The 26,366-nt window shown below is 49.5% G+C and overlaps 1 protein-coding gene across 2 annotated transcripts in view; it reads left to right on the top strand.

Annotated features, from left to right (window-relative positions):
* Mier2 (mesoderm induction early response 1, family member 2) overlaps positions 1-26,361 on the top strand; it is a 26,728-nt gene extending 367 nt beyond the window's left edge. The window contains exons 2-14 of one of the 2 annotated variants that reach the window (XM_013022608.1): positions 8,694-8,784; positions 9,840-9,982; positions 12,089-12,214; positions 12,672-12,786; positions 13,161-13,252; positions 13,605-13,674; positions 15,549-15,700; positions 15,896-15,977; positions 16,053-16,147; positions 23,529-23,653; positions 23,775-23,863; positions 24,621-25,038; positions 25,371-26,361. In XM_013022608.1, coding sequence (XP_012878062.1) covers positions 8,694-8,784; positions 9,840-9,982; positions 12,089-12,214; positions 12,672-12,786; positions 13,161-13,252; positions 13,605-13,674; positions 15,549-15,700; positions 15,896-15,977; positions 16,053-16,147; positions 23,529-23,653; positions 23,775-23,863; positions 24,621-25,038; positions 25,371-25,392 — 1,620 coding nt within the window. In that variant the 3' untranslated portion in view covers positions 25,393-26,361. Of the gene's footprint in view, positions 1-8,693; positions 8,785-9,839; positions 9,983-12,088; positions 12,215-12,671; positions 12,793-13,160; positions 13,253-13,604; positions 13,675-15,548; positions 15,701-15,895; positions 15,978-16,052; positions 16,148-23,528; positions 23,654-23,774; positions 23,864-24,620; positions 25,039-25,370 lie in introns of both variants that reach the window. The other variant, XM_013022607.1, reaches the window with a different exon arrangement.
* The last annotated feature ends 5 nt before the right edge of the window (positions 26,362-26,366 follow it).

Genomic DNA, 26,366 nt, shown 5'->3' with positions numbered 1-26,366 from the left:
TAGCTCCAGGTCGGGGGTGGGCTAGGGGCGAATGGTCTGTCGCTCTTGCTCGCCCAACTTTACCTGTTTCTGGGTTCGCCCGTGCATGGGGTGGGCAGAGTGACCCCCCGGGTATTTGAACCTTCGATGGAGGACCGGCGCGGCGGGTGGTCTGCTGGGGCTGACCTCAGGCTGAGTTAGATCGGCCTGCACCGGCACGGAGTTACTTCTGGTAAATCCTTGAGGGCAAGCTATGTTCTGCCATCTCGAATTTATTTTTATTCTTATTTATTTGTTTACCACTTGACGAATTGTTGAGGTTAGGGGACCATAACGTGTGATCAGGCTCACCAGGACTCTGGGATGAAGAAAGATAGCTCCATGGTCTGCCCTACAGAAACTTTTTTTTTGCTTTAGGAACTTTCTGGATTTGGGAATGAATGACGGACATGATTGACTGGCCGTAGGACTTTCCCTCAATGGGTTGGGTCCCAGGAGGCAGGGGAGAGGGAATTTGTTAGTTGTGGTACCTACTAAGTGCTTTGGGTGTTCAGCTCAAGTTACGCTCACGTTGAAGCAGATCCACATGCCCAAGGACTGACCCTTATCTCAAGTAGAGCTGTGAGGACCAGAGAGGAGAGGCGACCCCCCACCCCAAGAGGCACACCAGCTTCATGGAATCTGGGACTAGAAATTGGCTTGCTCATGAAGCCACACCAAGTGTTTTATGCCTTGGTTCACCATGTGTAGGCGTTGTGAAAGGGGGGGAGGGGATGGGCCATTCGCTCCCATCAGTGGCCTCGGCAGCAGCAGGCCCTGTGGTTTGTGAGAGAGTGTGGGTGCCTATGTGTTAGACTGGACTTCATCCACTAGTTCCTGCTTTTCACTGAGTGTCTGGATCCAGAAGGTTTTTTTTAGTTCTATTAGGGGACCTTTTAAGGAAACTGAGTCCTCATGGGATGAAAGCTGACTTCAAGAATCGCAGGCATATGGGCACTGGTGGCTACCCCTGTAATCCTAGCTACCCAAGAGACTGAGATCTTTGGATCGTTATTCAAAGCCAGCCCAAGTAGGAAAGTGTGAGATCCTTATCTCCAATAACCAAAAAAAGCCAAAAGTGTAGGTGTGGCTCAAGTAGTAGAGAATTAGTCTTGAGTGGAAAAAGCCAAGCAAAAGCAAGAGGCCTTGAGTTCAAGCCCCAGTACCAGCACACATGAAGCCAGGACCACAGGGTATGGTGGTTTGAATGGGTGCACCTGGGAGCTGAGTGGAGTGGTGAGTACACTCTGGCCTCACAGGGAAGACTCTAGCCAGGCTCCCCCTAGAGCTACTGAATTGCGGCTTCTGGGTTCTACATTGCCCATACGAGCTCCTAAAGGTCCATGAGTTCTGTTACTGGCTCCATGTTGGTACCTGGGGTTCAACAGTGAGTAATACCAATAGGCTGATCTGGAGGGATGTAGAGTCTGTTATCTCCAGCAGACTCTAAGGAGTCATAAGTGTATAGTTACTTCCCCACTGTGGTGAGCCTCTGCCCAGAGTCCTCTTCTGGCCCCAAGCCTGTAACTCAGGGGCTGAGACTTGGTTTTCTTATCTCTTACATGGGAAGTCAGTGGTGGACCTCCCAGAGTTGGAAGGCTTGTGGGATCTTGGCCCTGAGATTTGTATGTGGGAGCTGCACTTTATGCAGAGACTGATATCCAGCTGTTCCTAACCCATAAAATAGGCCATTTGTAACCTAATAAAGGTTGTCTCAGACCCATCTTCAGCAGCCTCCTCCCCCTGTTCTCCCTTTTCTTGAGTCCACTAAATTAATCTTCTGAAAATTGAAGCATGCCATCTTGGACTCTTGTGTGGACCCTTTGTGGCTTTTTAAGACTCTTGGGATAAGGTGCCTGAATTTGTGTTGACTGTGCTCCATGGTGTGGTCTCAGTGGTCCCCAGCCCATGGGCTCCTTCATTTTCTGTTGTGCTTTAGGCCTGTGATTTGGCCTGTGAGCTCTTCAGTCTCCCTTCAGCCACTGGTGACCGCCAGCGCTGTTCCTAGCCTCCATACTGTTTTCTTCATTCCTGTTGCCGTGATACATTCTCAGTCACCTGTTTGTTATCTGGGTCCTGACTAGACTGGGATCCCTATGTGGGTGGAGACAGGTGGAACCTGTTTCTCAGCTGCTCCAATGAGTGAAGGAGGCTGGAGCCTCACCAAGTGCCTGGGACGGGTATGAGCAGTAGGAGGTCAGTGGTCAGGGAAGACTTTTAAGGAGGAGGACATTCCAGGTGAGGATTGCTGTAGTGGGTCACTGGGAATTTAGCACCCCCAAACACAGCAGCAGCCAGTTTATTCTTGGCTTTTGGAGGTCTCAGGGCTGACTGGGCTCCACTAGGGAGTTCTTACTTGGAGTCTCTCCTAGCCTTACCTGGGAGGTTTCTCACCCATGTGAGGATGTTGTCTGGGATACATGTGTGCGGCCTCTCTGTGGCTTGGGCTTCCTCACAACATGGCGGCAATGTTCCAAGAGATGCCAGGCAGAAACTGAATTGTACTCTGTAACCTAGCCTTGGAGGCAGCCCTCTATTATGTCTCCTGCCTGCTCAGCACTAGGGGGAAGAGTGTGTGGGGCAGGAGGTGTGCGTACAGCCACCCTCTAAGAGACTAGAATCTGCTACAGTGGGGCTTTGGTTTAAGTTCTGTAAGGCAAGTAAGCAGGAATTAGGTGCTGCTGGTAAGAAGGCTGACCTGCACTCTGTCTAAGAATTGGGGCTGCAGCCTATATCTCCCTTCCCGAAAATACTGATGGCATACTGGCCTCTGACCCCTTTATTTTTTTTTATTTTTTTTTGTCAGTTATGGAGCTTGAACTCAGGGCCTGGGTTGCTCAAGGCTAGCTCTCTACTACTTTAAGCCACAGCTCCACTTCTGATTTTCTAGTGGTTAACTAGAGATAAGAGTCGTATGGACTTTCCTGCCCAGGCTGGCTTTGAACCCTGATGCTCAGATATCGTAACCTCTTGAGTAGGATTACAGGTGTGAGCCTCTGGTGCCTGGCTCTGACTCCTTTATGATCAAGCCTCTGGAATGCTGTTTGTTCTTCCTTCTCTTCCTTTTGTCTTGAAGGCCCACCTTTCTTTTCCCTCCTTCACTGAGGAAGATTTAGGCTTTATTGGCCTTTAGTGCTGGTGGAGCATCCTGAGTGTTCTGAGTAGATGGAAGAGATACCTGAAACCCATTCTGGGGGGGAGGGGGTAAGAGAGGGTGGAGGGAAGGAGAAGGAGGGAGAGGGAGAGAGACTGAAGCTTGAACTCAGGCCTGTTGCTTGGCTAGGCAAGTGCCCCACTGCTTCAGCCCTATCTCCAGCCATTTTTACTTTCTCTTATTTATTTTTATGTCGGTACTAGGGCTTGAACTCAGGGTCTAAGCACTGTCTCAGAGTTTTTGGTTCAAGGCTAATGCTCTGTCACTTGAATCACAATTCTGCTTCTGGTTTTTTTGGTGGTTAATTGGAGATAAGACTTTCTCATCTGGGCTGGATTTGAACTGTATCCTCAGATCTTAGCCTCCTGAGTAGCTAGGATTACAGCCACCAGCACCTGGTTTACTTTATTTTTGAGGTACAGTAATGAATTATTGCTTGGGCCTGGCCTTAGATAATGATTCCCCAACCTATGCCCCTGCTTAACTGGGGTAATAGGTGCCCACCACCATGCTTGTCTTGTTGGTTGAGATGAGATCTCAGTAACTTTTTGCCTGGGCTAGACTTGAATCATGGATCCTACCAATCTCTGCCTATCACCAAGTGGCTGGGATTTACAGTTGTGAGCCTTTGTGCCCAGCTGGGAACTCACCTGGGCATCAGACGTGGAGAGGGGAATGTCTGGCAAGTTTTGAGGAATTCAGAGGTCTTTCTGTTTGTCTGCTCTTCCCGCTGTCTCTTGCTGTGGTCTGCTCCCCTCTTCCTGAAACCGGGAACTCTTTAGATGGCAAGTGAGACTGCTCAGGTCCCTGCCAGAACACTTCCTCTCTCATTCTTTCTGCACAGTCCACTGCGACGACTCCCAACTTATCTTCCAAAGTGTGGCCCCTCAGGGTTTCCTCCTGTAGCCAAGGCTCTTTGCAAGAACAAAGCGTCCCTGGGCAGAAGATGTGATTCATCTGCCATACAGTGCACCCATTTTAGTGTACAATTCAGTGGCTTTTCATATTTTCGAAGAGTTGCGTAACAGACACAATCAATTTGAGAACATTTTCTTCATCTCAAAAGAAGACCCAGTTAGTTATAGATAGTGCTTTTCCCTCTGGGTTCTCCCGTTCTGCACTGGCCTTGGGAATGGTATTTGTATTTTGTATTCCTCTCTTGAAGCATCCTCGGGGTCTATCATGTAGAATGTGTGAGAGCCTTTGTGTCTTTGTGTTTATTTGCACTTGGACGTTAGGATTATTTCAGTTTTTCATATTATGAATAGTCCTGCTATGATCATTGGTGTGCAGACTTCAGGTGTCTGTCTTCATTTCTCTTGGAGTCATGTGATAACCCACTGCCTGACTTTGGAGGAGCTGCCAGTCTGTTTTTCAAAATAGCTGCTTCATGGTACACTTCTGCCTGGAGGGGGTGAAGGTTCTGACTTGTCTGCATTCTTGCCAACACTTGTTATTGTCTGTCTTTTTATTCCTAGCCATTCTAGGAATTCTAGGATTAAGAAGTGATTTGTAGTGGTGGGGTATGATGAGCATCTTTTTTTTTTTTTTTGGTCAGTTGTGGGGCTTGAACTCAGGGCTTAGACACTCTCCCTGAGCTTCTTTGGCTCTAGGCTAGCACTCTACCACTTGAGCCACAGTGCCACTTCTGGCTGTTTATGTAGTACTAAGGAATTGAACCCAGGGCTTCATGCATGCAAGGCAAGCACTCTACCACTAAGCCACATTCCCAGCCAATGTTGAGCATCTTTCCATGTGCTTCCTGGCTATTTGCATGCCTTCTGTGAAAGCTCAGGGCATGGCTCAAGTAGTTTGAGCCCTGTCAAACAAGCATAGGTCTTGAGTTCAAACCCCTAATCTGCTTTAAAAAAAAAATGTTGTAAATCTTCTTTGGAGAAGTGTATATGTAGATCCTGTATTGATCTTAGTAGTTGTACAAGAATTTTTCAGAGGGGCTGGGAAGGTGGCTTAGTGGTAGAGCACTTGCCTTGCATGCATGAGGCCCTGGGTTTGATTCCTCAGCACCACATAAGCAAAAAGAAAAAAAGCTGGAAGTGGCGCAAGTGGTAGAGCGCTAGCCTTGAGCTGAAGAGCTGAGGGACAGCGCTCAGGCCCAGAGTTAAGGCCTCACGACCTGACCCAAAAAATTTTTTTTTCAGATACATAATTTATAAATATTTTTCTTCCATTCTTTGAGTTGTCTTTTTTGTGTGTGTGTGTGAGTCTTGAACTCTGGGCCTGGGCGCTGTCCCTCAGCTCTTCAGCTCAAAGCGAGCGCTCTACCCCTTGAGCCATAGCACCACTTCCAGTTTTCTAAGAGTCTCATAGACTTTCCTGCCTCAGCTGGCTTTGAACCTCGGTCCTCAGATCTCATTCAGCCTCCTGAGTAGCTAGGATTACAAGTGTGAACCACTGGCACCTGGCTATTTGAATTGTCTTTTTACTTTCTTTTTTCCCCACGTTTTCATTAGTACATATTATTTGTGTAATATGGAGGGATAGTTTCATACATACTTGTAATATATTTTGATAATACTTTGTTATCCTTTCCTCTTTTTTTTTTGTGGCACTGGGGTTTAAATTCAGGGTCTTGCACGTCCTAGGTAGGTGCTTTACTACTTAAGCCAGTCTCCCAGCCCTTTTTGCTTTGGTTATTTTTCAAGTAGTCTTGTGTTTATGTCTGAGGTCACTCTGGACTAAGATCCTCCTATTTGCACTTCCTATGTGGCTGGAATGATGGGTGGGTGTCACCATATCAGCTTTTATTAGTTAAGATGGGATTTCTCAAACTTTTTTGCCAGGTTGGCCTTGAGTTTCAATTCTCTCAATCTCCACTCCCAAATAGCTAGGATTACAGGTACGACCTATCATGTCTGGCTCTATTACTCTTTCTTACCCCTCTTTCCTTCACTTTCTTTTCACTTTTTTTGTATAAGTGAAGCCTATTCTTTCTTTAGTTGCTTCTTATCTAAGAAACCATTGCCAAATGTAGGATTATAAATATTTGTTCTTTTTTTTTCCCGGTTGGTCATGGGGCTTGAACTCTGAGCCTGGGCTCTGTCCCTCAGCTTTTTCAGCTCAAGACCAGTCTACCACTTGAGCCATAACGCCACTTCTGCTTTTCTGGTGGTTAATTGGAGATAAGAATCTCACAGAGTTTCCTGCCTGGGCTGGCTTTGAACCATGATCCTCAAATCTAAGCCTCCTGAGTAGCTAGGATTACTGCCTCGAGCCACTAAAGCCTGGCTGTTCTTTTTTTTTCTGGTCCTGGGCTTGAACTCAGGTCCTGAGTGCTGTCCCTGAGCCTCTTGAGCCACAGCACCACTTCCAGCCTTTTCTGAGTAGTTTATTGGATATAAGAGTCTTGTGGACTTTCCTCTCTGGGCTGGCTTTGAACTATAATCCTCAAGAGTTCAAGCCTCACAACCGACCCCCCCCCCAAAAAAAAAAAAGAAAAGACAAAAAGAAAGGTGATCCTCAGATTTCAGCCTCCTGAATAGCTAGGACTACAGGTGTTAGCCAGCCTACAACTTTCTACTTTGAGCTCTTACAAAGTCTTTTCATCCATTGTGAGTTACTTTTTTGCATATGGTATGAGGCAGTGGTCCTCTTCATCCTTTTGTACACCCTTTTATCCTGGTACCTTTCTGTTAAAAAGACTGTTGTCCAGGGGCTGGGAAGGTGGTTCAGTGGTAGAGTACTTACCTTGCATGCATGATGCATGCACCACATAAGCAGAAAAAGCTGTGGCTCAGGTAGTAGTGTGCTAGCCTTAAGCTGAAGAGCTGAGGGACAGCGCCCAGGCCCAGAGTTCAGGCCCCATGAACAACAACAACAACAACAAAAAAAAAAACTGTTGTCCATGGCATTGTTTTGACACTTTCCTTGAAGTTCAACTGATTGTGAATGTGTCAGCTTCCTTCTCCATATGCCTCTCCTTATGTCAGCACCACACACTTTGGTTGCTGTGGCTTTGTAGCATGTTTTGAAATTGGGAGGGCAGTATATTTCTTAATGTTGTGAATGGATTGTTGTTGCTTTTGGATTGTCCATTGCTAGTACATAGAAATTAGGTGGATATTTTAGATGATGCAGTCTTGCTGAAGTCTTACTTATTTTTTTCAAGTTAAAATATTTTTGTGTGCCAATCCTGGGACTTAAACTCATTGCCTGGGCACTGACCCTGAGCTTTTCTGCTCAAAGCTAGTGTTCTACCACTTGAGCCACAGCTCCACTTGTGGTTTTCTATTGATTAATTGGAGACAGGTGTCTCATGGACTCTCCTGCCAGGCTGGCTTTGAACTGTGATTCTCAGATCTCAGCCTCTAGAGTAGCTAGGATTACAGGCATGAGTCACTGACTCATTCAAGGCTTCTCATGGGAGACAAGTGTTATACAACCTGAGCCACTACAACACTTCTGTTTGTGGTTTTTTTTTTTTTTTGGGTCCGGTCGTGGGGCCTGAACTCTGGGCCTGGGCGCTGTCCCTCATCTCTTCAGCTCAAGGCTAGTGCTCTACCACTTGAGCCACAGCACCACTTCCGGCTTTTTTTCTTTTTGCTTATGCGGTGCGGAGAAATCGAACCCAGGGCCTCATGCATGCAAGGCAAGCACTCTACCACTGAGCCACCTTCCCAGCCCCTGTGTTTTATTTTTGAGTCATACCTCCATACCATTTGCCTGGGCTGGCCTTGAACCCTTGCTCTTCCTGCCTCTGCTTCCTGCATAGCTTGATTCACAGGTATGAGCCATTAAACTGGCAGTTCCTGGGTTTATATACCATAGGTTCACACTTAAAGTATACAATTTATGGTCCACACACTCATACACTTGGTCAGCTGCCACCTCTGTTTAGTTTTGTAATATTTTTATAACCCCACATAGCAGCCCATCCTCATGAGCAGTCACCTCATCCCCTCCCTCATCCCTGGCACCCATGGATCTTCTCTCTCTCTCTCTCTCATCCTGGGGGCTTGAATTCAGAGCCTGGGTGCAGTCTCTGAGCTTTGCTCAACGCTAGCACTCTGCCACTTTGTGTCGTAGCTCCAAGTCTGGTTTTCTGGTGGTTAATTGGAGATAAAGAAGCTCATGGACTTTCTTACTCAGGCTGGCTTGGAATTGTGATCCTCAGATCTCAGTCTCCGGACTAGTTAGGATTGCAAGCGTGGGCCATCAGCACCAGGCTCATTTCTTGCCTCTCAGACCTCCTTTTCTGGATATTTCCCATCAGTAGAGCTGCACACTGCGGGCCCTTTATGTCTCATTTTCTCACGGCAATGTCTTCCAGGTCTATTGGTGTGGTAGTTTGGTGTTGAGACTGGTAGGGTTGTTGGGGAGTTTTTATTTGAGTGTGGTGCTCAGGCGACTGGATGGATTGCTGTGGGAGACCGTGGCTGCTGCTCCTCCCTCTCAGTGCCTACTCCCCATCAGAGGCAGAGGTGAAGCCAGCTCCTGCAGCCATGCTGAGCCATCAGGAAGAGGGTGGTGGGTCCGGAGCTAACCCTGCCCCCTTCCTTCGCAGGCCTCCTCCCTGGAGAGGCAGAGTCCTCGTGTGGCCTCCTGCCTTACTCACAGCCTGTGTCCCAGGGAATCCAGCTTGCAGACTACGGCAGGTATGCTCTCCATGCCTGGTCCTGCCTCAGTGGCTCTGAGAGGCCAAGCCCTCCCTTGGCCTGGCTGAGCCAGGACAGGTGCAGGGACTCACAGAGTCTGAGTCCAGCCCCTCCCCCACCTGGTAGAGGTGTGGGCAGAGCCGCCAGGACTGTCCCTGAGCTTTGGAGCCTTGGGAGGCAGCCGGTTGAGAGAGAATGGCCTCAGGAGGTCCCCGCACCTGCCCTGAGCCGCCACCTGGCAGACGGCATCAGCGTCTCCAGCTCCCTCATTCTGGCCTCTGCTTTTGCACTCTTGGAGAGGAGTTGATGTTTATGGGGAGGGTTCGGCTATTGGGTTCCTGTTGCAGGCCAGGTATAGGGCTGCATTGTCTCTGTCTCCCCATATGTGACTCCTCTGAGGAGTGACTGGTCTTAGGGTTGGGGGTGTCAGGCAGCTGTGGCGTCCCCCCCTTTACTGCCGCCCCTGACAGGACAGGCAGTGTACATGTAGTATGTATGCTAGGCCCAACCCCTGGCTTAGGTTCCATGGAGTCCTGGCTACTTCCTGTTGGGTGCTTTCTTTCAATGTGACCTACTGAATATGGCAGTGGAGAGGCAGCCTGGAAAGCACCTCACCCTGGGGAAAGCCTGTCAGGGATAGTCCTCATCTTGTGGGCCATGCCTGGAGCATGGCATGCTTCTTCACATGGCAAGCCTGTTGCTCTCCAGATAAAAGGGCCTGGTCCTCCAAGCTGGCCCTGCAGCCACCTGTGGGCATTGCCCTGTGTGACCTGTGGGCCCTACCGTTCCTCTCATGACCGGTGCCCTCCAGCCCAGTGCACAAGTTCCTCCCTACCCTGCAGGCCTCTGTGCCAACACAGACACTTGTCCATATGGAGTTTAGCTGTGCCTCTTTCAGCCCCCTGCTGGCTGTGTCCTCTGGGATCCCTCATGGAGGGCTGGCCCTGCTGAGTAGCCTCTGTGCACCCTGATGCCTGCTGGGGATTCAGACACATTCTGTGTGTGCGGTGGCTGGGGACAGGCTGGGCTCACGGGGCTGGGGGTCTCCTCCGCAGTGGTGTCCATGGGCTCTGCAGACCATCAGTTCAGCCTTACAGAGATCCTGTCGCAGAACTACAACCTCCGGGAGGGCTGTGCAGAGGCCTCAAGGTGCCCTGACAAGCCCGACGAGGAACTGGACAAGGACTTCATCTCCCAGGTGCGTGGAGCCCATGGCCCTGTGCCATGTGTGCACACAGATTGCAGTGTGCTGGGTGCCCTGCTGGGTGCTGAGTCCACCGGGGCTCACACGACCTCTGATCCCCCCTCTGTTCCCAAAAGTCACAGAGGTGCTTGAGCCTGTGTGTGTCGGCAAGTCTCGGCCTTTCACTGTGTTGTATTGCAAGTCCATGGCCTTTAGACTTCTTGTTTACTAATGCGTGTGTGGTCGTGATGGCAGTGGCAGGGCTGCGGGTGGCTCAGAGGCAGGGTGCTTTCTAGAGGCAGGGCAAGGCCCGGGGCTCCACCTGAGCACCCCGTAACAACAGTGCCTGGTGACAGAAGCAGCATGTGTTTGTGGAGATGGAAAAAGAGGAAGAGTACGGGGAATGTTGCACTTCCCAAATCTCTGTGCATCCAGCTGCCGCGTGGGAAGCTGTCTGTTCACCGTGGCCTGTTCTGTGGCCCAGGGTTAGGCCTGCTGCTGCTCAGGGGAGGTGCAGGTGCACCTGGCAGGCTTTGCCAAGACTGTGACTGGTTCTCTTTGGTGTTGCTGTGGAGTCAGCTGGAGACATTTCCTAAAGAACAGGTGCCCCTAGAGGCCACAGCCCAGAGGCTCTGAGTCCATTGACCGTTAGCCACTATGACTGGTCAGTTGGGTGTGGGGGAGCCCTTGGCAGAGTGCTTAACATGTAGGTCTTCAGTATAAACCCATCCCACATTTGTGAATGACATAGGCCATCATGATGCACTTCAGACCTGGGCAGGAGGTACAGGCTCCAGGCCATTAGGATGGGTTCCTGGTATGGCTGTGTATGGCTCTTGAATGCTGCCTTTCCAGCTACTGAGAACTCTGATGTCTAGACATTGCTGCTGTCATATCAGGGCCTGCCCTGTGAGCTTGTACCATAGCTGCTTCTATGAAGGTCTTACCTTCAAATGTAGCGACAGTGGGTAACTGTACACATGAGCAGTTCACTGTCCATTGTTCTTGTATGGATTTAGGAGTGTGTGTGTGTGTGTGTGTGTGTGTGCGTGTGCGTGTGTGCGCGTGCGCGTGCGTGCGCGCTGGTACTGGGGTCTTGAACTCAGGACCTTGCACTCTTGCCCTCTCCTTTTCCCTGCTCATGGTTGGTGTTCTACCACTTGAGCCACATCTCCAGCCTAGCAGTTTGGTTAATTGAAAATAAGAGTCTCATGGACTTTTCTTCCTGGGCTGGCTTCAAGCCATGATCCTCAGATCTCAACATCCTGAGAAGCTAAGATTACAGGTATCAGCCACTAGCTGCTAGCTACATTTTTAAAACTATAGTATTGTGCTTAAAAGTTGAACCTTACATAGCAGCCAGCCATGTTGTCCCCTTGAAATACATCCCTGGTTTACACAGAGACCACATCGGAGCCATATCCCTAGAGTAGCCGTGGTTCAAAGGCCTGTGGGGTGGCTGTGGTTTGCATTCATGTGTGCTTGTGGGTGGCCAAGTTGTCTACCAGCTGCTTCGGCCCCAGGGGAGAGGAGGGGAATGGTGTATATCTCCTTCCCAGGACGTGATACCTTGCTCTGGCTCCTGTGTTGGGAGTGCTGCCCCGTGCAGCATCAGGACCCATAGCCGGCCTCCCATGGGCTCCGTCCACTGACTGGTGTTGACCTGGTGTTGAACAGCCTTTCTGTTCTTTGAAGTGCCTGTCTGTTATTTAGTTTACTGAGATGTTTGTTGTTGTTTGTTAAATCAGGAGTGGATATTGGCTTTTACCAAATGCTCAGTTTAGATATGTTTTCTCTCCTTCAACTTGGCATCATGAGTTGTGGTAGTAGATGGCCAGATGTCAAGCTGTCCTTGGACCCTGGGTGTCCTCCCACATAGGACTGTCCCTGTGAAGGGGGCGGGTAGTGGGGGTGGCTGCACCTGGCTTTGGCTCAGATGTCTCTCTTGCCTGTCCTGATGCTGGATGGGTTGGGTCTGGCTGGGCGGCACTGTGGCACAGGGACTTGCTGAGGGTGTGGCCAGCGGTCTTGGTTGTGGTGGCCAGTGGAGCTCAGGCAGAGGAGGTGGACCAGGTCTTCCAGACTGCCCATCCCTCAGACTGGCCATGCCCTCCCCTTCAGAGCAGTGACATGCCCCTCGACGAGCTGCTTGCCCTCTATGGCTACGAAGAGTCAGATCCCATATCAGAGCAGGAGAGCGAGGGCGGCGATGCGGCCCCCAACCTCCCGGACATGACCCTGGACAAGGTAAGTCCCAGCGTGGGCATGAGGATCCCCTGGTCATCCCTGGCTGGGGGTGGTGGCAGGATGGGGAACGTGATTGGCAAGCACGAGAGCAGAGTTGTAAGTGGCACAGCCGCTATGGCCACCTCCCAGTGGGTGACAGGTGGATTGAGGGGAGGAAGAGAGTTTGTGGCTTGGGCTGATCAGTGTTGTGGTCTGGGGAGGTCCAGGGAACCTGTGCTGGGCCCATGCAGCCAGGAAGGGAGAGCAGCGCCGGTGGTGCGGCAACAATCACACAGGTGGACAGCCAGGAGCCCTTGTGTCCCTGCACCCGAGGCTGGCCTGCCTCTGCATTTCTGCCTGGCATCTCCGGGAGCTTTAGGGCACTGCTGAGTGGCCTGCTTGTGGTGGTGTCCTGCTTTTGGTGTAGTTTTGATATGGCTGAAGTAAAGTGATGTTTTCTTTCTTTTCTTGTTCCAAGGACCAGATTGCAAAGGATTTGCTTTCAGGGGAAGAAGAGGAGACACAGTCTTCAGCAGACGACCTCACTCCATCTGTCACCTCCCACGAGGCCTCCAACCTCTTCCCTAACCAGAGTGGGTGTAGGTGTCATTGTCCCTTCCTGACTGTAGCCCTAGTGCTGGGCTCTGACACACACGGCCTTGGCTGGCGTTGTTTGGGATGGGGGTCGGGTGCTCTGGCCTGTGAGCTGGATGGCATGGTGGGCTTGGTTTGAAGCAAGAGGGTGTGTGATGGCACATTTGGCAGGTCAGCAAAGACAGCAAGCTGAAGCCATCAAAACGGCCCTTCAGGCTGCTCCGCTCACATCCCTGACAGCATAGAGAGGTCCCTTTGTGGGTGGTTTTGCTGGGTTTGAGAAGGGATCAGATGTTGGGAACCTGGGCTTGTACAGCTTGGGGGCTGTCCCCCCAATGCTACGATGCAGCTCACCACTTCCCTTCTCCCACAGCCCGCTTCCTGGCTGACGAAGACAAAGAGCCCTGCTCCTTTCCCTCCTCTGACACTGAGGAGGACTCTCTTCCTGCCAACAAGTGTAAGAAGGTGCGAGGCTGTATCTAGACGTGCCCCAAACCCAGGAGCCTTCTGCTGGGTGTGTCCCTCCTCCCAGGGACAGCCATATGGCTCCAGAGATGGAGTCCAGCTGCGGTATCCTTACCCCAGAGGTCTGCCTCTGCCCTGGTGATGAGGACTGCATCATGTCTGGGACTTGCTGGGCTGGGCAGCAGTATGCTCTGTCTCCCACTGCATCCAGGCCTCACTCTGAGCGCGCAGAGCTTGGCATCTACAGGAAGATCCTTAAGGATCCTGGGAGCAGCCTTTTGCCTAGAACCTGTAGCAGGGCTCTGGTGGCCAGAGGCTTCTCAGGTGCTCTGACCCTCCTTTGTCTTTGCAGGAGATCATGGTGGGGCCTCAGTTCCAAGCTGACCTTAGCAGCCTGCACCTGAACCGACATAGCGAGAAGAGTAAGTGGTCCAGGGAAAGCAGAACTGAAACTGGTCCTTGGCTGGCTTGTCGGGTTCTTGGGGAGAACCCAAGTTGGGTCAGGTACCTACCCTTGGAGCCCACTAGAGCTCCAGGCACTCAGTGGGCAGGTGGCCATCCATGGGTCACTGTCTGTGAACCTGGCTTCTGCCTAAGCTTTTGTTCCCATGGTCCCCTGCCCTCACAGCACCTTAGAACACCCACTGCCCCTCAGCCTCTCCTCCCTGAGGCTTTTCTCCCTTGGATGTCTGGTCATAGACCTTCCTAGTTGTCCCATGTCCGTCTTTGTTGTTCCTGTCCCTGGATGTGAATTTATCTGTGTTTGCCTGTGGTTTGGATCCCTCCTTTTCTCCACGTGAGAGGTCACCTGCCTCTGATTCAGACTGAACTCTGTGATACTATTAGAAAGGATACGTAAAACGTTTGCATTTTCTATTTTGCTTTTGTTAGTTGAAGTGTGCTTTGTTGGTGACTGTGCTAAGTGCCTAATTTCCAATGCTTTGTACATCCTTTTGTATTTCTTGTGGTTTCTTTTTTTTTTTTATGTCAGTTGTGGGGCTTGAACTCTGGGCCTGGGCATTGTCCCTGAGCTCTTCAACTCAAGGCTAGTGCTCTACCACTTGAGCCACAGCACCACTTCCGATTTTCTGGTGGCTCATTGGAAATAAGTCTCTCGGACTTTTCTGCTCAGGCTGGCTTTGAACAGTGATCCTCAGGTCTCAGCCTCCTGGTAGCTAGGATTATAGGTTCGAGCTACTGGCGCCAGGCCTCTTGTGGTTTCTTAAGCCTGATCTCCACATCTCTTCTTCCCTCACTGTACTTGCTGGTACAGGTCAAGGTGAAGTGAAGCAGAGGACGAACTTGCCTGTGGCCCAGCTCTTAGGGAGGGTGTTGAGGGTTTGTGTGGAGGGCTATGACTCAGATCTCCGTAGTCAGAAAGCCCTTCTGTCCTCCTGCTGTCCCATGTCAGGTGCTGCTTCTGCTGTGTGGGAGGGCTTTTCTTGCACAGGTAACAGCAGTCACCTCTCCTGCCCACCAGGGGTTGTCTTTCCTCAGTCAGTTCTCATGATGTGATCCCCAAACAGCAGTGGCCACATGTTTGAGGTCACCCTGGTGCGTGTGCGCAGAGAGGCTGCAGGCCGGGGGCGGGGGGGCGGGGGCTGGGCAGGAAGAGCACCTCTCCTTCCTCAGGACCACCTTGTGGTGTGTTTCGTGTTTTGTGTTGTCAGCTAGTTCTAGGGCTTGGGCTTGAACTCAGGGCCTGGGCACTGTCCATGAGCTTCTCTTGCTCAACACTAGCGCTCTACCACTTGAGTCACAGCACCACTTCCAGCTTTTTCTGCAAAGTTTATTGAAGATGAGTCTCATGAACTTTCCTGCCCAAGCTGGCTTCAAATTGGTATCCTCAGATCTCAGCCTTCTGAGTAGCTAGGATTATAGGTGTGAGCCACTGGCGCCTGGCTAGTTTATCTGCTTAAAATGGCCTCTGAGTGGGTGCGGAAGTGTTGTGTGGTGTTTCTCTGTGCTGGGAGCTGCAGTGGGCCTCGTGGAGGAGTCCTCCTGTAGTGCCAGCCTCCTGCAGGCAGGCATTGGGGAGCTGCTCCCTGGGAGCTCACTGCACGTGAATCCACAGCATGCCTTGAGCAGTTTCTGACAGACACAGCTAAAGGAAGGAAGGCTATGTTTGTGGGTTCAGTCCATGCTCCCGTGGCCCCCATTCTGCTTGGGCAGAATATCATGGCAGTGGGAGAGTGTGGTTGGCGTCTGTCCACCTCGTAAGGTTGGAAAAGCAGAGAACAAAAGTTTGAACCAAGGGCTGTGTCTGCTGCCTGACCCTTGCCCTCTTCCTGCATAGTCTACGAGAATGAAGACCAGCTGCTCTGGGTCCCCAATGTCCTCCCAGAGAGGGAGGTGGAGGAGTTTCTGTACAGAGCTGTGAAGCGGCGGTGGCACGAGATGGCGGGCCCTCAGCTCCCGGAGGGCGAGCCTGTGAAAGATAGTGAGCAGGTAGGGCGCCTGCCCTGACGCCTCTGGGAGCGGTAGGGAGACATGCCAGATGGGGCGGGGCAGCAGCCCAGCACAGGCCCATGAGGTCACTCCGTGCAGGCATTCATGTTGCCTGGGGGCAGTGGTGCCCTGCCCCCGGAGCCCATGGTCCCTGGAGCCTGTGGCTGGGTGGGAATGGCACACCCTGCTTTCCAGGCACTATACGAGCTGGTGAAGTGCAATTTCAATGTGGAGGAGGCACTGCGAAGGTTGAGGTTCAACGTGAAGGTGATCCGAGGTAAGCCATGGCCCGCACATCCCTCCCTGTCCCCTGCTGCCTGCTGGGCCCGCTGACCCCATACTCCGTTTGCAGATGGGCTCTGTGCTTGGAGTGAGGAGGAGCGCAGGAACTTCGAGCATGGCTTCCGTGTCCATGGCAAGAACTTCCACCTGATCCAGGCCAACAAGGTGAGGCACCGATGGCCTGGGTGAGCAGGTACCCATGCCAGAGGGCCTGGCTCCTCTCCTCCCCTGCACCCTTCGCTGCCTCTCCCTACTCTCCTCTGCTACCTTCCCTTCCCCAAAGGGCAAGGCTTCAGTTTGGGGACCAGTCTGTCAGCAATCTCATTCATGTGCTTGGCTCACACCAGCTCTCAGCTCTACCCCATCCTGAGTGGAGCCTATTGGCTCCATATGTGGAGATGAGGTTCTTCTGTTCCCTTGTTCAGGGACACAGATCTTCATCTGCCCTTTCCTGGCTGGCAGTCCTTTTTTAAATGTTTATTTTTTATTATTGTAAGGGTGATGTACAGAGGGGTTACATTTACATAAGTCAGGCAATGAGTTTCTTTTTTTTAATAATTTTTTATTGAGATAAGTGATTACATAAATTTTACAGTATTGTAGGATAGTGATACTTAGTTAAAGTCACAAACATATTTTAACCTTCACAAGGCAAATTATCATTATCTTGGTCAATAAAGTTTGTGAATTCTGTACGCTTTGACAATACAACTATTTCTTCTACATTGGGTGATACGTATATTTCTTTTCTTTTGCTTAGTGTCAGCTGTTCCCTCTTTCCCTCTCATTTCCTCCCTCCCATTCCTGCCTTGAGTTGCTTAGTTCATTTTCATCAATGTCCAGTGTAGCTGATGGGCCCCTCTGCTGTATTTTTTCCTGTTTCCCTCTGATTCTGTGTCCTCCCCTCGCTTCCCTCAGATGTGCACAAAGATGTACCATATATGAGGTCAAGAATATGGAGTCATTTAGAAATTATATGACAAATTAAGTAGATGTCCTTTGTTTCTTGAGTCCTGTTTACTTTGTCATATATCCTCGCATTTTGAATTTAACATCCACATATCAGGGAGACCATGTGCCGTTTGTTTCTGGTTTTGGCTTACCTTACTCAAAATGATTTGCTCTAGTTCCATCCATTTCCCTACGAATGCCATTATTTTGTCCTTTCTAATGGATACATAATATTCCATTGTATATAGGTACCACAGTTTTGGGATCCATTCATCTGTAGTGGGGCATCTGGGTAGTTTCTATTTGTCTATTGCGAACAGTGCAGCAATGAACATGGAGGTGTAGATGTCCCTGTGGTGTCCTGGTTCCTGTTGTTCAGGGTAGATGCCTAGAAGTGGTATGGCTGGGTTGTAGGGTATGCTATATTTAGCTTTCTGAGGAAGCTCCGACTGCTGTCCAGAGGGGTTGTATTAGTGTACATTCCCACCAGGAATGCAATAGGGTTCCTCTTTCTCCACATCCCCGCCAGCATTTATTGTTGTTTGAATTTAGGATGTGGGCCATTCTGACTGGAATAAGGTATATCTCAGGGTTGTCTTTATTTGCATTTCCTTTACAGCCAGGGATGATGAACATTTCCTCATGTGTTTCTTGGCCATTTTTATCTTTTCTTCTGAGAAGTTTCTCTTTAGCTCCCTTGCCCATTTAGTAATTGGTTTGTAAGATTTGGGAGGGATTAGGTTCTTGAGTTCCCTGTATATACTGGATATTAGGCCTTTGTCTGATATGTTGCTGGTGAATCTCTTTTCCCACTTAGTTGGCTGTCTTTCTAGTTTGGCAGCTATGTCTTTAGCTGTGCAGAACCTTTTGATTTTAAGGTATTCCCATTTATAAATTCTCTCTCCAATCTGTTGTGACCCTGGGACTCTGTTCAGGAAGTTCCTGCCTGTGCCTGTAAGTTCTAGTGTCTCTCCTACCCTGTCCTGCAGTAGTTTCTTTTCTTTTCTTTACTTTTTTTTTTTTTTTTTTACCAGTCCTGGGGCTTGAACTCAGGGCCTGGGCACTGGTCCCTGAGCTTCCTTCTTTTGTTCAAGGATAGCATTCTACCACTTGAGCCATAGCACTACTTCTGGCTTTTTCTGCTTATATGGTACTAAGGAATTGAACCCAGTGCTTCATGCATGCTAGGCAAGCACTCTACCACTAAGCCACATTCCCAGCCCTCCTGCGGTAGTTTCTGAGTTTTAGGTTTGATGTTAATGTCTTTAATCCATCTTGAGTTGATGTTAGTGCATGGTGACAGGCTGGGGTCCACTTTTAGTTTTCTGCATGTGGCCACCCCATTTTCCTAGCACCAATAGTTGAAGAAGCTATGTTTCTTCCATTGTATGTCTTTGGCTCCTTTGTCAAATAACAGCTGACTATAGGTATGTGATTTTATTTCTGGATCTTCTAATATGTTCCATTGGTCTTCGGGTCTGTTCTTGTGCCAATACCAAGTTGTCTTTGTTATTATGTCTCTATAGTAGAGTTTGAAATCTGGTATTGTGATCCCTCCTGCGTTGTTTCTTTGCCTAGAATTTCTTTGGATATTCTAGGTCTTTTGTTGTTCCATATGAATTTTTGGATTGTTTTCTCTAATTTAGTAAAGAATGTCATTGGAATTTTGATGGGAATTGTATTGAATTTGTGTATCATTTTTGGCAGTATGGACATTTTCTTTTTTCTTTTGTATTTTTTTTATTGTAAAAATACTGCACAGGGGCTTACACGGATAGGGTAATGAGTACATTTCCTATCACGTGTTGTTACCTCCACCTTTGTTTTTCCCCTACCATCCCTTCCCACCCCACCTCCCCAATTCCTCCGCCCCACCCCCCAAAATTTTAAAGTTCATTTTCAACATAGTGTCTTATACATCTTATTGTTACAATGGGTCAACCTATATCTTTATTTCAGCATTTTGTTATTTCCTTTCCCCTCCCCAAATTAGAAAAACGTATATACTGATTCAGGGCACTGGAATCAAATACAATGAAAACAGGGATTATACCATGGAGGGAGAATATACAAAAGAAACAAAATCACATGGTACTTTGTAAGTACATTAAAAACAACAGCAAGAATTTTAATCATCTGTGTCTTTATCTTGGGGTTCATTTCACTTAGCATCATCTTATATGGTCATATGTACCAAAAGCTTTTGAGCTTTTCTGCTTGTCCTTTTTTGCCAGTCATGGGGCTTGAACTCTGGGCCTGAGCGCTGTCCTTCAGCTCTTCAGCTCAAGACAAGCGTACTACCACTTCTAGTTTTTTGGAGATAAGAGCCTCACAGACTTTCTTGCCCAGGCTGGCTTTTAACCGTGATCCTTCTTGGTAGCTAGGATTACAGGCATGAACCACCAGTGCCTAGCGGCAGTATGGTCATTTTCACAATATTGATTCTGCCTCCATTTCCTGGTGTTCTCTTTGATTTCTTTCTTTAGGGTTTTATAGTTTTCACTAAATAGGGCCTTTGCCTATTTGGTTAAGTTAATTCCTAGATTTATTTTTTTTGGGGGGGGGTTATTGTGAATGGGGTTGTTTCCCTGATTTCCCTTTCTCCTTGTACATTGTTGTTGTACAGAAAGGCAACTGATTTTTGATGGTTAATTTTGTATCCTGCTACTTTGCTAAAGTGGTTTATAAGTTCTAAGAGTTTAGGAGTGAAGTTTTAGGGTCATTTAGGTATAAGATCATGTCATCTGCAAGTAGGGATAGTTTTAATTCCTTCCCTATATGGATCTCTTTAATGTCCTTTTCTTCTCTTATTGCTCTGGCTAAAGATTCCAGACCTATATTATTCCTGATTTTAGGAGAATTAGTTGTACTTTTTCCTGGCTTAGTATAATATTGGCTATTGGTCTGTCATATATGGCTTTTATTTTTTAAGGAATGTTCCTTCTATTCCTGTTTTCTCAAGCTTTTAACAAGAATGGGTGTTGTATTTTATCAAAAGCCTTTTCCACATCAGTGGATAATCATGTGGTTCTTGATCTTGACTGTTGATGTGATGGATTATGTATGTGGTTGATTTATATATGTTAAATCATCCCTACATCTCTGGGATAAAGTCTACTTGATCATAATGTATGATTTTTTTGATATGTTTCTGGATTCTGTTGGCTAAAATTTTATTGAGGAGCTTTACATGTGTGTTCATCAAGGAGATTGGTCTGTAGTTCTCTGTTTTTTGTTGGATCATTGCCTGGTTTGGGGATGAGTGTGATATTGGCTTCATAGAATGAGTTTGGGATTTCTCCCTTTGCTTCTATTTAGTGGAAGAGCTTGAGGAGTGTGGGTGTTAGTTCCTCTCTAAAGGTCTTATAGAATTCTTAGTGAATCTGTTTTGGCCTGGGATTTTCCTTATTGGAAGACTTTTGATTGCTTTCTTTATCTCATTGTAAATTATTGGGTTATTTAATTGATTTATATCTTCTTGGTTCCATTTGGGCAATTTATATTTCTCTAAAAATTTGTCCATTTCTGCTAGGTTTTCCTTTCTTAGGATAGATTCTGGAAATAGTTCTTTATACTCATTTAGATGTCTTAGATGTTTGTTGTAATTTTTCCTGTGGCATCCCTGATCTTATTGATTGATCCCCTCTCTTCTTTTTTTAGTTAATCTTGCCAGAGGTCCGTCGATTTTATTTTTTCAAAAAACCAGCTTTTTGTTCTATTAATTTTATTTATAGTTTTCTTAGTTTCTATCTTGTTAATTTCAGCTCTTACTTTGGTTATCTCCCTCTGTCTAGTAACTGGGTTCAATTTTTTCTTGCTTTTCTAGCAGTTTTAGTTGTATCATGAGATTATTTACTTGGTCTGTCTCTATTTTCTTGATGTGTACACTGAGATCAATAAATTTGCCCCTCAGGACTGCTTTTGCCGTGTCCCACAGATTTGTGATACATATTCATTTTCATTGAATTGTAGGAACTTTTTAGTTTCTTCTTTAACTTCTGTGACCCACGAGTTGCTCAGAAGTGTGCTGTTCAGTTTCCATGTTTTTGAGTAACTTCTACAGTATGCTTTGTTATTGAGAACTAGCATGATTCCACTATGGTCAGCTAGAATACAAGGGATTATGTCGATCCTTTTGTATTTGTTTAAATTCTTTGTATGAACGATCTGTTTTGGAGAAAGTTCCATGGGCTGCTGAGATGAATGTGTACTGAGTTGTTGGGTGGAATACTGTAGATGTCAATTAAGTCCATTTGAGATATGGCATCATTTAATTCAGAGGCTTCTTTGCCAATCCTCTGGTTGGTAGACCTGTCCTTTGGTGAGAATGGAGTATTAAAGTCTCCTAGTATTATTGTATTTGTATCTATTTTTTCCTGTAAGTCTGAGAGTATTTGCTTAACATATGTGGGGCTCCAATGTTTGGAGAGTATAAATTTATAATGGTGATAACCTCTTTATCTTTTTGTATTGATTTTAATGAAAAATTTATTTTGTCAGATATCAGGATGGCAACTCCTGCCTTCTTGCTGGGAGCATTTGCATGTTAGATCTTCCTCCAGCCCTTCACTTGGAGTTTGTTTTTAATCTTTGGCTGTGATCTGGGTGTCTTGAAGACCACAAATGGATGGATCTTGTTTTCTGATCCAATCTGCAGTTCTTTTTCGTTTGCTTGGTGAATTGAGTCCATTGATATGGTTATTATAGAGAGGTGAATTGTGTTTCCTGTCATTTTCCTGCTTTCCTAAGTTTTTCTTCTTTCCTTTCTTCCTGTGCTTACTAAGTTGGTCTTCTAGTGATATCTCTCTGGTGTGGATCCCTGATCTTGTTTTCTTCAGATTGTATTCCCCCTATTAATATTCTTTGTAGTGTTGGCTTATTTATGAATTCATTTAGTTTTTCTTTACTATTAAAAATTTTAGTTTCTCTGTCAAATGTGTATGTTACTTTTGCTGGATATACCAGTCTGGGTTGGTAGTTTTTGGTTCTCAGGGCATGGATGCTACTTTCCCAGGCTTTCCTTGCATTCAATGTCTGTGTGGAGAGATCTGCAGTGATTCTGATTTTTTTTCCCATTGTGGCATAGTTCCTCCTTTGCTTTTGCCACATACAAGATCATTTCTTTATTGTTCAGATCTAGCGTTTTTACTGTGATGTGCCTAGAAGTGTACCTCTTGGGATCCTGTTTGCTAGTGTTCTGTATGCTTCTGTTATGTAGGTGAGATTTTCTCTTTTAGGATTGGGGACATTTTTGGTGATAATGTTATTGAATAAGTGTTGCATCCCTCTGTTCTGGTATTCCTCACTTTCGTCAACCCCAGTTATACGAAGGTTAAATTTCTTGGCACTGTCTGCTTGTTCTTGTACTTCCCTTAGGCATATTTTGAGTGTTTTTTTCCATATCTGTGACTTTTTTTTCCCCAGTTGCTGCATTTTATCTTCACTACCTGATATTCTATTTTCCATTTCATTCACTCTATTAACTATGGCTTCCATTGTGGTTTGAATGGAAGAAATTGAAACATGTATGATTTCTATGTCGGTTCTCAAAGTACTAATTTCATCTTAACGAGGTGTGTACTGCATCTATCCTTGAGTATATCTCTTTTTTTTTTCTCTTTTGATAATTCGTTTCTTTGTTCTTTAAATTTCTCATCCATTTCTTGCTTTAATTCTTGAGTTATTGGCTCTATCAACTCTTGGATGTAATGTTTGTCTTCCGTTTCTTTTTCGCTTTCACTGGAGTTCTTCCCTGGGTGGCTGCTGGCCTTTGGGGATGGTTTGCTGTCTTGGCCACAGATGGCCACAGCAAGCTACCTCTCCTTTGGGTGCTTGGATCCTTTCGAGGCTGGCGGGCCTGGCCCTTGCCCTAGCCTCATGCCCTGTAGGGGTCTTGGTGTCATTGAATTGTGGTGAGATGATGTCTTGGGGCTAGTGTGTGGTCAGCTGCCCTCCTTGAGGGTGCCCACCACACATAGGCAGGAGCAAGAGCTAGATGCACCCACGGACTTCTTAGAGGGCCGTCTGGGCCTCCTGTGAGGCCATGTGCCAGTGCCACATGATGGTCTGGTGTGGGCTTGTAAGCCAAGGATTGTTTTGATGGGACCTTCCTGCTGTTCCAGCTCTGGGGTGAGCCTCCTGCTGGAGGTGCCTCTGATGGCCACCATGGTTGTTGGGGTGGTCAGCTGTGTGTCCACCTATCAGATATACCGGGGACAAGTGTGAGCTCACACGTTCCTTGCCCTGGTCTGCTGCCTGTGTGCATCCTTAGCTTGCAAGTATGACTTTGAGTCTGGGTTTCCCAGAGCCGGGCATCTTGGTTAGCTCGAGTGATTTTACCTAAGAAAATTAGGGTGAGGCTGAGTGCAGTATCCCTTGGTGCACATGTTGGCCTCTGGTGGGGCCCCTATCTGTAGCAGCCGTGAGCGTGGGGTGCGCCATAGCCTGCAAGAAGCAGGACCAGGAGAGCCTGCAGGAGGGCCGTGAGCCCAGGTAGAGCATGAGTAGTGTGGGTCTGGTCACTAGGGCGAGCTCATCCCTGCAGGCCATGGCGGGGCGGTAGGGCTGAGAAGATGCCTGTCCCCCCGCCTCCCAGGTGCGCACACGGTCAGTGGGAGAGTGCGTGGAGTACTACTACCTGTGGAAGAAGTCTGAACGCTACGACTACTTTGCCCAGCAGACAAGGCTGGGCCGGAGGAAGCTTGTTCCGCCTGGAACCACGTGCGTGCACATGTCCCTCAGCAACAATGTATGGCTGTGGCCTGGGTGGGCATGATGGCCCCTCCCAGGGTGGGGGCCTCTGTCCCCCCTGCCGCCTGCCCCTTACAGCTTGCTCTCACAGGGATGCTGACCAGGACCTGGAAGGCCTTGACCTTGATGGCTCTACCCGTACCCGCCCAGAGCAGGAGCCCCTGGCAGGGGTGCGTGCAGGTAAGTGCAGAGGCAGCAGCTGGGGACTAGGTAAGGCTGGGCCCATGCACCTGCCCAGGACAGTCTCCCAGTGAGTGGTGGGCATCCAGGTAGCCAAAGGCTGGTTCAGGCCAACCCATAGTGTTGGTGCCACCTGGTCACCAGGTGTGTTGTCAGGGTCAGGCCTCATGGAGGGAGACCGAGCTGCCCCATGGAGGGGCAGGTGGAGCCCAGCCGCCTCAGGTGAGGGCTTGCCCCTTAGCCCTTAGGCCATGAGGGAGGACAGGATGTTTCCAGCCCTTTCTAGCATCCCAGCCCAGAGCCACAAGGAGCCCAACAGGGCCCCAGCTGGCTCCTCCATTGTGGCTGACCCCAGAGACATGGGCACAAAGTTGGTTGCCTGGGTCTGTCTGCTGAGCCAGAGCAGCCGGGAGGGGCACCCAGGCTGCTTGCATTGTTTGCACTCGTGCATATTGGACAGAAGTTCCCAGAATCCCAGTTACCTGAGGTGAGTGACCCACTGGCCTGCTCTTACGGCCTCTCTGGGGGCTGTCCTGGCCCAGAGTTGAGTGTGGCCGGTCTCCTAGCTTCTCCACCTGTTACTGTGGTATGGACGTGCTCTCCTGGGAGTCTGGGTGGGGCCAGCTGCAGCCCCCAGTGTGAGTAAGAGCTGAGCAGGAGTGGCACGTTTGCTACAGGAGCCCCCTGGGCTGGAGGGTCTGCCATCCCTGCTTGGGCTGGCTCCCACCCTCTGTTCCCATTCGTCTGCTCCCCACAGAGCCACTGAACGTGGACAGCACAGCTGGTGGTCTTGAGCAGCCTGGAGTGGGCTCTGATGGCCTCCCCTCCTCGGAGCCAGGGCCCTGCCCATTCCAGCAGCTGGATGAACCCTCCACTGTGCCCCTGCCCCAGCGGCCCCCTGCCCTGGCTGACCCAGCTGAGTTCCCATCAGCCGCAGCTGCTCCGCAGCCAGGTGCCAGCCCAAGGCTGGCCGTGGACTTCACCCTGCCTGAGGAGCTACCGCTTGTGTCTAGCCACGTGGGTCTGAGTGGGGACCCAGAGGAGCCTGTGGCCCCTGCCCAGGTGGCTTTGTCAGTCACTGAGTTTGGACTCATTGGCATTGGGGATGTGAATCCCTTCCTGGCTGGCCACCCAGCGTGCCCGGCCCCTGCACTGCATTCGGAGCCCTTGTCACAGTGAGTACCGCCCTCCACGTCCCTCCCCACCAGTGTGCGGGCTGCCGCCGGCCAGCATGGGCCCAGGGGGCGGGCCCAAGACAGCCTCCCCAGCCACTTGATCTTTTGACTAGGTAATGTAATGCATTCCTCTGGCTCAAAATGCAGAAAGGTAACAAACGGGGACAGGGCTGGGCTCTGCACCCTGTCCCGTCCCTTAGTCTCCAGGGCTCCTGTGCTCAGCCCAGGAGCTCAACTGAGGCAGCCCAGAAGCTTGCTTCTCCGTGGGGGAGGTGAAGTTGGGAGCTGTGTGCCCTGCCGAGCCTGTGACCTTGTGTTCTGGTCTCTCCTAGCTGCAATGTGATGACCTGTTGATCCCTGGCTGCAGGCAGGTGTGCGTGGCCCGGACTGGACGTGGCCCTGCCACCAGGCTTGCCTGTTTGTCTTCCTGATTCTCCCTGACTCGGGCCTTGGGGACACCTTCTCTGCTTCACACAGTGGGACCCAGCAAGTTGGCTAGGCCGCTGACCTCGGCCTCTCACACAGACTGGACCAGGCCCCAGCATCTGGCACCACCACCCACCCCAGGCTGCCGCCACACCGTGGGACCCATTGGGCAGCCAGGCGCAAAGAAGGCCTGTCCCTCAGGATGTAGGGCAGAGCTGGCTGCCTGGCTCCTACCAGCTGGCCGAGGCAAGGGCAGGCAGCGCTGCCCCGGGGGACAGGCAGGACACTACCCCGCACCAGCAGCCTCAGACCGGGCGCCTCAGCATGGCTGGCAGGGCTGGGCGCTGAGGCTCCGTGCTGGACCTGTGGGCCACAGAGCCATATACCTCGCTGCCCAGCGCCCGCCTTCTGCTTCCCGCCCATCTCCACTTCAGGAAAAGCCGCACTTTACTCCCGCACCTGCCTCCTGCCTCCCTCATCCTGCCCTGGCCCACAGGTCAGGGGGGGCCCCCAGCAGCCCCTCACGGGGGAGGAGATGGCGATGGTGACTCACCCCTTCCTGCCCCTCCCTTGGACCTGAGGGAGTTCCGGTCTGGAAGCGCTGGCCATCGCCTTTTGAACTCCGGCCGCCAGCCACCCTTGACCCTGTAGGTCTTATTTCTGTTGGAGACGTCCCAGAACAAAATGGCTGGGGCTCCTTGTCCTCTTTTTGGCCTTCTTGGTTTTATTTATGTTGGTGTTTACAAGTTGGAGTGGGGTCCTGGGGCAGGCAGCTCCCGCCCCCAGGCCGGCAGAGCGGTGCTGTGTTCGAGCCTCTGCAGCTGGACTCGACTCCCTCCCCACCGAGGGCCACACTGTGAAGTGCACCTGCCTTTGCCCGTTGCTGTTTTATTTATTAAACT

This window comes from Dipodomys ordii, unplaced genomic scaffold (genome assembly GCF_000151885.1).
Source record: "Dipodomys ordii isolate 6190 unplaced genomic scaffold, Dord_2.0 Scaffold64, whole genome shotgun sequence".
In the NCBI taxonomy this organism is placed as follows: Eukaryota; Metazoa; Chordata; class Mammalia; order Rodentia; family Heteromyidae; genus Dipodomys; species Dipodomys ordii.
Note: the sequence above shows the minus strand (reverse complement) of the source record. Positions and strands in the feature narration are given on the sequence as shown.